The sequence below is a fragment of the Meles meles genome, chromosome 1 (assembly GCF_922984935.1).
Source record: "Meles meles chromosome 1, mMelMel3.1 paternal haplotype, whole genome shotgun sequence".
NCBI classification, from domain to species: domain Eukaryota; kingdom Metazoa; phylum Chordata; class Mammalia; order Carnivora; family Mustelidae; genus Meles; species Meles meles.
The window spans coordinates 94,281,989-94,293,413 of NC_060066.1; the positions used below are offsets into that span (position 1 = coordinate 94,281,989).

Here is an 11,425-nt window from a genome sequence, read left to right on the forward strand (position 1 = left end):
TGACCGCCATATCTCTTGTTAATCATTTAAATTGATTTCTTCTTCAAAAGGTAACAAGATCCAACCACTAGCTTGACAATAACATGTACTTATTTTTCTTCAGATTATTGTATTTTACATTGCTATTTGATATGTTCACCTTGAACATTTTATGTTTTGTCCTTTTCATAAGCATGAAACTAAACTTGCAAAATTAGCTGTTGTTACCAGGTCTGAATGTTAAGTCAGCATCTGTTTGAGAGACCTTCAACTTATCAAGTATTGCAGGTCTCTGATTGTTTTGGAACCTCTTCTGATACCTGTGGACTTAGTTCAAGGCCAGTTATTTTTTTTTTTCTGATAGGATGAACAAATGGTTAATTGTTTGCTTTGGTCACTCAAATGTAGGATCTTACCTTATATAAAAGTCTAGCTGGAGTCTCTGTTCAGTGACATCCTTACCTTTCTAATCACAGACTCTCCTCCTCAGAAGTTTTGCATTAGATTTACAAAATGATGACCATATCTTTGATCTGGGGGATTGTTGTAGCAATGTGCTGTTGTTTATGGCTTATTCTTGGAATGAGGAGAAGGTAAGGAAAGTTTTATCTTTGAGCCGCATTTTAGTTCGTTCATTTAATGTTCTTTTACCTTCATTGTTACATAATAAATTAGGTCTTCTGCACTTATGCTCACTAGCATTTTCTTCCCTTTTTTAACCAAAAGAACTTTAAATTTAAAATATGATTTATAAATTTGAAGTGGTGTCTTATTACATCTAACAAAGGATTGAATGACAATGTTTCCCTTCTAGTATTGACATACCCATGGTCATGCAAAAATGTACAGACTTGTTAAACGTGAGAGAAGTTTTATAAGAAAATTTTATTCTCTGTGTATGTTTCTGGGTGGATATAAAGAAGAAGTCTGGATTAGTAAGGATACAAGTGGTAAGGGGGATCTGCATTGGAAAAAGTTTCTTCCTAGCATGAGGATTAAACAGCTGCTCTGACTAAATGAATGTTCTCTTCTTAGCTAGTTCTTGTGCCCTGGATAGACTCAGTCTAGGTTTGGACAAGAGCACAGAACCTGCATTGGTGATTGTATTACCTTCTTCTCATTAATGATAATCAACTATGGTAAATTGGGCAACTGGTAAATTTAGGTAACATCACTTCTAGTTATGTGTCATTTATTTATAATTGGTTCAAGAAGGCAAGAAATACAAATAGGGTCACATACATAGTCATATTTATTTACCTTCTGATTGGCTCAAAGAGTATTTGGGGAGGGTTATGTCAGTATTCTGTTATGTCAATCTCCAAAAGATAAAATTACCCACAGCATATCTTTAGCTATGTATTTTTTTTTTTTAGATTTTATTCATTTATTTGACAGACAGAGATCACAGGTAGGCAGAGAGGCAGCCAGAGAGAGAGGAAGGGAAGCAGACTCCCCACGGAGCAGAGAGCCCGATGCGGGGCTCGATCCCAGGATGCTGGGATCATGACCTGAGCCGAAGGCAGAGGCTTTAACCCACTGAGCCACCCAGGCGCCCCTATCTTCAGCTATATAGATTGCTATGTGTTATCTCTTGTTTATAAGTCGGGGTGTGTGTGTGTGTGTGTGTGTGTGTTTGCATATGTGTGCTTTAAGGTATTTTAATTCAGGCCTGATAATTTCTAGTTTTAGTTAACCTTACTTATCTTTGAACTCATAAAATGAACATCATTATTTTATGCTAAGTAGTTCTGTCAAGAGAGATATGAGTTTATGATGGAAAATTAATATTATTTAATAAAAACACTTAAAATAGCATGAAAGACTGTGTGTCAACTATACTTCAATAAAAAAGAGACCACAAATAGCATGAAAGAGTGTTGAATCACAGTTGGTGATCCTGTCAATATTTATCTTACCTAATTTCATTTTAAAATAAACTAATTTCTCAAATGAGATTCTTCTTATCTTCAAGAATCATCATAGAATAATATTATCTTTAAAGTGTGAATATTTTGAAAACTTCGATTTTGCCATCTTCTCGGCAATTCAGTATTATATATCTTTAAAGAAAACAATCAAATAAAAAATTTTGAGAGACTCAGGCAAATGATGTTTAGGAAAAATATGAACACTGGAATGTAGCTTTATCTGTACTGAGAGGCAGAATTTTGTTGGTCTTGTTGATCCTTTAACCTCATCACTGGAAAAAGTGACTATCACACTGTGGACATCCAATAAGTGTTTGTGGAATGCATGGATGGATGGATCTAGCAATCATTTTTACCAACATATCGTGTTACTAGGTTAATATAACCCATATTTTAGTAGAAGAGCAAGGTCCCATCAACAAGAGAACTACCTATAACTGTAGAGTTTTGAAGTTTGAAGTCAGTAGTAAAAGTTTAAATCAGGGGTAAATAAAAAAAAAAAAACAATGCGTAATTTCCCATACTTATCATGTGTTTGTGTCTTATAGACAAATGGGTGAACCACCTCTGGAGAATGGGTTGATTCCATACCTGGGATGTGCTCTGAAATTTGGTGCCAATCCTCTTGAGTTCCTGAGGGCAAATCAAAGGAAACACGGTCACGTTTTCACCTGCAGATTGATGGGAAACTATGTTCACTTCATCACAAATCCCTTGTCATACCAGAAGGTGTTGTGCCATGGAAAATACTTGGATTGGAAAAAGTTTCACTTCACTACTTCTGCAAAGGTAACCAGCTTCCCATTTATACAGCATTCTGCTTGTTTTCTATTTTTTAGTATGTCAGTCTATTTAGCCTTTTGAAGTTCTTAGACTTAAAAATAGGGATACTGAACAGAGTTACCCTTCCATGGAGATTCTTAGAAATACAATGAATCAATTAGACAGAACCTCTTGGTAATAATCATTTCAAAAGTCAACATAGGTATAGATTTGTCATTTCTTAATCACCTGGAATGAAATAAAAATGAAATATTTTACTGCGCCAGATGGCGCTGTATCAGTAAGACAGGTACAAACTCCTTCGTGTCAGTCATGTCAGTTATCTATATAACTGACATGTTATCTCCGTGTCAGTTATCTACATAACTCCCAGAGCACATGTGGTGGAAAGTGATCACTGAACAATTGTTTTACCACACTTTTGCCACATAATTGTTTAATTTTGTTAAGAACTGACCAGATATTTTGGCATCGCTTAGCAAAATCTGAGAGGCTCTTTGAGAGAGAAAGCAACTAGCCAATATTTAGTGAGTCTCTGCAAGGAAATATTAGATACAGTTTCGGCTCTAAGTACATCTACAAAAAATATAGAAGAGAACTGATGATTAAGACAAATACAGATTAATACCAAATTAACATGCCAGTAGATTCAGTAGCATAAGAAAAATAAAAAATGGACAACTTACATGGTTGAGGGACGTTTCCCTGAAGAGCTGGAATTTCCAGGAAGGGTAGGATTTGGTCATTTATTTGGAAAGTGCTATGAAATTGTATGTGCAAAAGCCAATTTCCCTCCTGCCCTGTTTTTAACAAGTAGAGAATTATGAAAGTATCTAATCTGTTTTTCAGCCATTTTCTAGCACTGCGTCTAGTTTAATCTCTTCTTTTCACACATTTCATTTGTCATCAGGCATTTGGGCACAGAAGTATTGACCCAAGTGATGGAAATACCACTGATAATATAAATAAAACTTTCATCAAAACTCTGCAGGGCGATGGCTTGAATTCCCTCACAGAAGCCATGATGGAGAACCTCCAACTTGTCATGAGACGTCCACTGGTATCTAAATCAAAGATGTCTGCCTGGGTGACAGAAGGGATGTATTCCTTCTGCTACCAAGTGATGTTTGAAGCTGGGTATTTAACTCTCTTTGGCAAAGATCTTACAGGGCAAGATGCACAAAAAGGACTCATTCTGAATAACCTTGACCACTTCAAGGAATTTGACAAAATCTTTCCGGCTCTGGTAGCAGGCCTCCCTATTCATGTGTTCAAGACTGCACATCACGCTAGGGAAAAACTGGCAGAGGGCTTGAGGCATGAGAACCTTGGAAAGAGAGACCGCATCTCAGAACTGGTCAGGTTTCTGAATGACATGCTTTCCACCTTAGACGACATGGATAAGGCTAAGACACACCTTGCTATCCTCTGGGCGTCCCAAGCAAACACCATTCCGGCGACTTTCTGGAGCTTATTTCAAATGATTAGGTAACTAGCAATTTATCCATTTATTTCTTTATTTTAATTGAAAGTAGAAAAGCTACTATTTTAACTAAAAAAAAAGAGTCACGGTACTTTATCATGCTATCGATCAAGAAGGTGACATTTACTTTATAAATGTTTAACAAGTATCAGTTCATCCAATCCTCACAAAACTATAAGCAACCATGCCTGGTACACACATCTTGTGAAAGCAGAGACCTTTCCAGGGGGAAAGAATGCACTGAGTAGGGTCAGTTCGGGCCACCTGGGCGTGAAATCCCCAGGCTGTTCCTCATGACATGCCTACTTAAATTGATGAATTCTGTCTTCATAATCATAAAAATGTATTCAAGTGATTCTGGCTCATGGACACAGAGAGAGCAGTGCCTATGCCTTAGTTGTCTGTGTATTAACAGTTTGTTTCCACCCCATTAATTCGGTCTTAGTGTTTCTTTGACCAACTATGATAGCTATGGATCAATCCTACTGATTATTATTGATGGGCTTTGGCTCGATTTTACCTTTTAAATGTATGCAACAAAAACTCTGTATGCAACATTTACTTTACATAGCATGATTGTGTTCCAAAGTGTTCGTCTTTTGGAAATTTGACGTTCAAATGGTTTATTGGATTATTTTGGTTAAATTGTATGGTTAGTCTCACATGGAGACACAATTACTACTCTGTAGCATTGGGAATGCCAAATTTCCAGTGACGGCTGATAGTTTTTATGTCTTTAATATAACAAGTATTTAGGGGCGCCTGCGTGGTTAAGCGTCTACCTCTAGATTTCTGTCCAGGTCATGATCTCAGGGTTGTGGGATCACATCAGGCTCTGCCCTGAGCATGGAGCCTGCTCAAGATTCATCCACGACCCCACTCTCCCACTCTTGCATGCGTGCATGTGCTCTCTCGCTCTCTCTCTCTCAAAAAAAAAAAAAAATTAGAAACAATATCAGATATAAAAACCCAATACTAATCTGTCTCAAATGTTAAATGTCTTCCCAAGTTTTTACTTGAGAGACCTCCATCCAGAATAAATTCATATATTTTCAGTAAGGCTACGACATCAGTATAATATTCTAAACAGTAGCCCTTTTATGACAGTCACACATACGCCTATCAGTCAACATTTTTGAGATTAAATTTACTGCGGTCATGTTATATAAATCCTCCCCCATGGCACTAAGGATCCAGTAAATGTCCATGCACTAAAACGCACTAACATTCATTTTACAAGTGAAAGTGCTAGAACAATATAAGAAAGGAAAAGCTGTCATTCTACATGAAATCATGGAATAATTTAAGAGTAAATTTTGATATCCATTTTCAAGTAAGCTAATACTTTATAATTATTATCTCACACGCAATTTTCCTTCTCAATTGCTATGTATATGACAAATTTGACTATTTAATCCTTATTAGAATCATTTATTTATAAAATATGGCCAAAGTTTTACTTTTGTGTTGCAAAATCCTTTTTTTTTTCAAAACCTTTTAAGGCAACAGTTCTTGCTAATATCCAAGGACTTAGACACAGTTATAAAAGAGTAAAAGTAATTGGGAATGTCCCTTTCCCACCTTCTCTGGTATCTTGACCACCTAGTTAAAAGAAGGGGTAAACTTCCATCCCTTTGCTGATCTTTTGGTGTAGAAAACATTTGTCTTCTGTACATCTCTTCTTTTCTCCACTTTTGCCAGGAGCCCTGAAGCAATGAAAGCTGCTACTGAAGAAGTGAATAAAACACTAGAAAACGCTGGCCAGAAAATCAGCTTTGACGGCAGTCCTATTTGTTTGAATCAAGTGCAACTGAATGACATGCCCGTGTTAGGTATGCTTACTATGTTACATTTCATTTACTGTGTCCCACAAATAGTCATCGTCAATATCTATTATGCACTTACCTATAGGCATTAAGCTAAGTATTTTCTATGCGTTGTCCTGTTTGATCCTCACCACAATCCTATGACTGGTGACTAGTTTCTATAGAACAGATCAGAAAATTGACACAGAGAGGTTAAGTTCATACCTGAGATGGAATGGTGAAACCAGATACAGTGTTAATATGGGCTTCCTGACCCTACCTTCTCAACTGTTTCTCTGCCCTGCCCTACTCTGTCTTCTTTATTATTATTATCCTTACCACGGATGTTATGATTAATGGGAGCATATTACTCATTTTCATGAAATAAAGGAGGAAAAAGTACCATCAAGACACCACGATTTGCTGCATGGGTTGAGTGGTGAGATAGATGGTTATTTTGCATTTCTTATTTTTGCCTGTGTTTTACAGAAATACAAAAGTACTCTATTTTTATAGTGATAAAGAGTTTTCTTTTTGTTTTGTGACTTCTCGCTTTAGGAAAGAGCCCCGTGCATGTTGTTAGAAGCAGCAGGTCTTAGTGGAAGGGACCATGAGGCCAGAAGCATAGGTTCTACGTTGGGTTCTGCCCACCATGGATGACCCCAGACATGTCACTTCATTTTGGGAGGACTTGCTTTTCTCCTTTGCAAAAGAAAGGGCTAACATGTTATGATTTTACACACGGTCCTATGATGATCACCTAAAACATGACCATTAAAATGTGAGAGGCTGGAAGGTCAGGCAAGACCCTCTCATTGGATCTGCTTATTTTAGTTATTTGCAGGGTGGTTCTTTTTGTCCCTTTACATCTTTACCAGACAGTAGGGCATTATCATACACCATCAGGGGGCATAATCATGAAAATGGGGTCTTGGAAACACTAAACTGAAGTGGCATTAAACATCTGGAAAAATATTTCTGTATGAAAATGATATCAGTATATTAAATCTCAGAAGTAATAAACTTTGAATAATTCACATAAAGTGATTTACTGATTTCTCCAATTGTATTAGATGTCCAGTGTCATGTAGACATAAGATTATTTTTCCATAAGTTATAAAAGTCTAGTTGTCATTGATGATCAAAAAGATTATATCTTTATGAAATGATTGCTATAAACTCAGATTGTCAGGTAAAAACGACTTTCAGACACAAGTGAATCACTGATTACGGCATAGTGGCAACAGAAAAAAAAATGGGGAAGACTTATGTGGCCAGCTTTCCCTAGTTCGTTCACAAGTTTGTTCTTGTGTCATAAGCTCTTAGCAGTATTTCAGACTCCATATTAGGAGGTCATTAAATAATTGATTTGTTCTTCCTTTCCTCCTCCTCCTCGTTTCGTCCTTTAAAAATATTTAGATAGCATCATCAAGGAGTCTCTGAGGCTTTCCAGTGCCTCCCTGAACATCCGGACTGCTAAAGAGGACTTCACTTTGCACCTCCAGGACAGTTCCTATAACATCCGCAAAGATGACATCATAGCTCTTTATCCGCAGTTGATGCATTTCGATCCAGAAATCTACCCAGACCCTTTGGTAAGTGACTGTTCATCAAAATTCAATATCCAAGTGATGTTCACCCACATGGAAAAAAGAGGAAATTTACCAGGGCACCTGGGTGGCTCAGTCACTTACACTTTGGACTCAGATCATGATCTCATGGGTCATGAGATGGAGCCCCACATGTTGGGCTCTGTGCTTGGTTGGGAGTCTGCTTAAGATTATGTCGCTCCCTCTCCCTCTGCACTTCCCCACCAAAGGCGTACTCTCTCTCTCCCTCTCTTTAATAAATAAATACATTTTAAAATAATGAGGACATTTACTATTGCAGAATTGATTTTAACCACTGAAGCCGTAGGCATTGTCTTCTTAATTATGTCCAATATTCATAAATTTTGGAAAAATTGGATGATGGCCTGAACTTTACAATTTCTGATACATGTCATCTCATCGTCTCTGCTAGATTATGTATGATCATGATAATAAAGCTGCTGTCTTTCTTTTCCCTTAATAACTGCCTGATCCCAAATCCAGGAAATTAGAGGCTAATATATGTCTCTTCTAGTTTCTAATCTGAACTCTTCCTTCTTGTTTTGCCTTAATGGAGGAAATAGTCCCCCAGGCAGGATGGAAGGTATAATAAAGCCTTTTGTGTCCCCCTCAGTTTTTGTTAAGCTCCTATCCGTTATGAATTTCTGAGTCGAAGTGGGGAATTTGCTAAATTGCCATTAGATTGGATTAAAAAGGAAAATTATTCTTTGGAGCGTCCAGGTCAAGAAACAGATAAATTCCTTTAAAACTAGCTTATAGTTGTGTTCTCTTTGTATTTTTATTGCAGACCTTTAAATATGATCGATACCTTGACGAAAATGGGAAGACAAAGACCACCTTCTATAGTAACGGAATAAAGTTAAAGTATTACTACATGCCCTTTGGTTCAGGAGCGACAATTTGTCCGGGAAGAATATTTGCTGTCCAGGAAATCAAACAGTTTTTGATTCTGATGCTTTCCTATTTTGAACTGGAGCTTGTGGACAGCCAGGTTAAATGTCCCCCTTTGGACCAATCCCGTGCAGGCTTGGGCGTTTTACCACCATTAAATGATATTGAGTTTAAATATAAATTCAAACATTTGTGAACATATGGTTGGAAGCAGAGGACATGAGATGATGTTACCAGCCTGCAGAACACCGTCATGGACAGTCGCCTTTGGCAAAGGTGGCACTGAGTCAGCGTGGTCCAACTCTGTTCCATGGATGCTTCCTTTGAATCTAAGCATCTTGGTGGCAGTTTCCAGATGCTATCTCAGACTGTGCTAGTGAAAAAACCTTGTTTCTAGAAGCACAATGATATGTTTTCATTTGAATAAGTCAGTGAATGTTCATCTAGCCAGGCACTGAAATTATTTTCAGAGGAAAATGTCTTTTTTTTTTTCCCCACAATGAAGATATTCCAATTGGCAAAAGATTCTTTTTTTTTCCTAAGGAAACAGCTTTATTTTTATAAAACAACCCAATAATTGTGAAAAAGGTACAAATTCACGTTTTAGTGAAACCACATGATTTTTTGACTAGATATAGAATATCTTTTTCTTTTCTTTTTTAGAACATAAGCTGTTTATTGTCCAGCACCTGTGATGGTTTCATGTCTCTTTAAAGATGGCAAGAAGTTTAGAACATTATTAGCCCTTTTAAAGGAAAAGGGTGAGAAGGCATAGCCCAAAGTCCGTAACTATCTAACCACATGGGAATGTGCTATTAGTACAAACAAACCCACACCTGACATGCTCCCCATCACAGTCAAATGTAGAGGTATATTACAAAATATATATTAAATGATTTTATCATGCTTTTTAATCAAAAGAAAACATTTTTCAGCTTTCCCTATAGGCAGTATTAGGGCTTTTAAAATGGTGACCTTGGTGTCCTGAAAATATTAAAGACGGTTTTAATATTTTCTCTTCATGCATTAATGTATTTTTGCTGAAAACTCTAATGTCTGTGTCAGGTTTCAGCTGTCTTATCTATATTTTCATTAGATTCCATACTAAACAGATTTTTTCAGAGAAGGCAGTTTTTCTGGTACTACTAACCATGCATCAATGAAGAGAATGTAGCTCTCCTGTGATAGCTTTTAAGATGAAAATGACCATTTGAAAGCCTTGGATATAAAACATACAAAGAGTTCGTTAAACATTGTGTTTTATTTAAATACATTTTATCTTTAAATGACTTGTAGTTGAAGGAAAAATAACTGAAGGCTAGATAGTAGTGTTTAACTACTGTTTACAACATTCCTTTGGTAAAATATTTTAAACATTGGAGTTATCATTTATGCCATTTTTATTGATAATTTTGTATGTATATATTCTTTTGAGAGAGAGAGCACACACATGCATGGGGGTGTGGGGGAGGGGCAGAAGGGGAGGGAGAGAGAGAATCTCAAGCAGCCTCCACACCCAGTAGAGCTGGACCTGGGGCTCGATCTCATGACCCTGAGATCACAATATGAGCTGAAACTAAGAGTCCGACTGTTGACTGAGCCACCCAGGCGCCTCTTATATATGTATTTATATGTAAATTATATTTCCCTTTTCTCTTGTATACAAATACTGAGAAAATATTGTAACATTTAGATAATTTTGAAATGATTCATTTTTCAGAAATAAAAGTATGAATGTGTGTAATTTTAAGTACTTAAATCATCAGAATGTTTAAAACATTCACCCAGTGACAAGCTGCAACAGTTTTGTTCATTAATCAACTCTTAGAAAAAGCAAAATAGTCATTCACTCAAACATTTCCTCCATACTTCATACAAGCCATTGAAATTCTTTTAATCTGGCTATTTACTATTACTATAGGTTATGTAGGTTATTTTATATATTAAGAAAAGTAAACTTATTTAGATATGGTGCAAGATGAACAAAATTCTGTCTTATAACAAGTTGTTTTCAACTAAATTTCTAATTGCAGTTCCCTAATATATTTGATAGTATAGTGGATGGGTCTATACATCTTTCTGCATCTTTTTTCTTGTAGAGCAGGGGTCAGTGATTGGTCACGACTGTGGGCCAGAGGTGCCTCTCCACCTGTTTTTTTGTTTTGTTTTGTTTTTTGATGGACTGAAATCTAAGAATGGTTTTTACATCTTTAAAGGGTTGTGATGGACTGAAATCTAAGAATGGTTTTTACATCTTTAAAGGGTTGTGAGAAAATCAAAATTATTTATTTATTTATTTGACAAAGAGAGACAGAGATCACAAGTAGGCAGAGAGGCAGGCAGAGAGAGAGGAGGAAGCAGGCTCCCTGCCTAGCAGAGAGCCTGATGCAGGGTTCGATCCAAGGACCCTGAGGTCCAAAGGCAGAGCCAAAGGCAGAGGCTTAACCCACCGAGCCACCCAGGCGTCCCCCCCTTTTTAAAAAATTTTGATTATTTATTTATTTATTTGACAGAGAGAGAGAGAGATCACACGTAGGCAGAGAGGCAGGCAGAGAGAGAAGAGGTTGCGAGAAAATAAAAAAAAAAAAATTCATGACATATGAAAATTAGGTGAAATTCAGATTTTCCCCAACCACAAGTGAAGTTTTATGGGGATGCAGAGCCAATGCATTTTGTGTTCATGTCTGGGGCTACTTTTGCAATGGAGTTGCAGAGCTGAATAGTTGCAACAGAGAGCATGTGTTTGTAAAGCTTCAAATACGCATTAGGTTGAAAAGCCTAAAAGAGATATGTCAAAGGCTAAATGTATCCAAGAGTTACTGTGGTCCAGGTCCAAGCTTGAACACTTTCCTTGCGCAATTTCTTTGGATCTTCGTAGGAGTTTTGTGGGGTGCTTGTTCCTATCATCCCTATATTACAGAGGAGAGAGAGGGAACTCCAGAA

At 36.9% G+C, this 11,425-nt stretch overlaps 1 protein-coding gene across 1 annotated transcript; it reads left to right on the plus strand.

Annotated features, from left to right (window-relative positions):
* The first annotated feature begins 420 nt into the window (after positions 1-420).
* LOC123936245 (cytochrome P450 7A1) lies at positions 421-8,964 on the plus strand. Its single transcript, XM_045996926.1, has 6 exons — positions 421-572; positions 2,459-2,699; positions 3,604-4,181; positions 5,878-6,008; positions 7,401-7,576; positions 8,379-8,964. The coding sequence occupies exons 1-6, from the start codon at positions 493-495 to the stop codon at positions 8,676-8,678; spliced, it is 1,506 nt and encodes a 501-aa protein (XP_045852882.1). The 5' UTR covers positions 421-492; the 3' UTR covers positions 8,679-8,964.
* The last annotated feature ends 2,461 nt before the right edge of the window (positions 8,965-11,425 follow it).

What these genes read in the sequence shown, in the direction of transcription:
- LOC123936245 (XM_045996926.1), top strand. Translation starts at nt 493, where the DNA reads ATGATGACCATATCTTTGATCTGGGGGATTGTTGTAGCAATGTGCTGT. An exon ending in ATTCTTGGAATGAGGAGAAG is followed by an intron (nt 573 to 2,458) that starts GTAAGGAAAGTT and finishes TGTGTCTTATAG; the next exon opens with ACAAATGGGTGAACCACCTC. An exon ending in ACTTCACTACTTCTGCAAAG is followed by an intron (nt 2,700 to 3,603) that starts GTAACCAGCTTC and finishes ATTTGTCATCAG; the next exon opens with GCATTTGGGCACAGAAGTAT.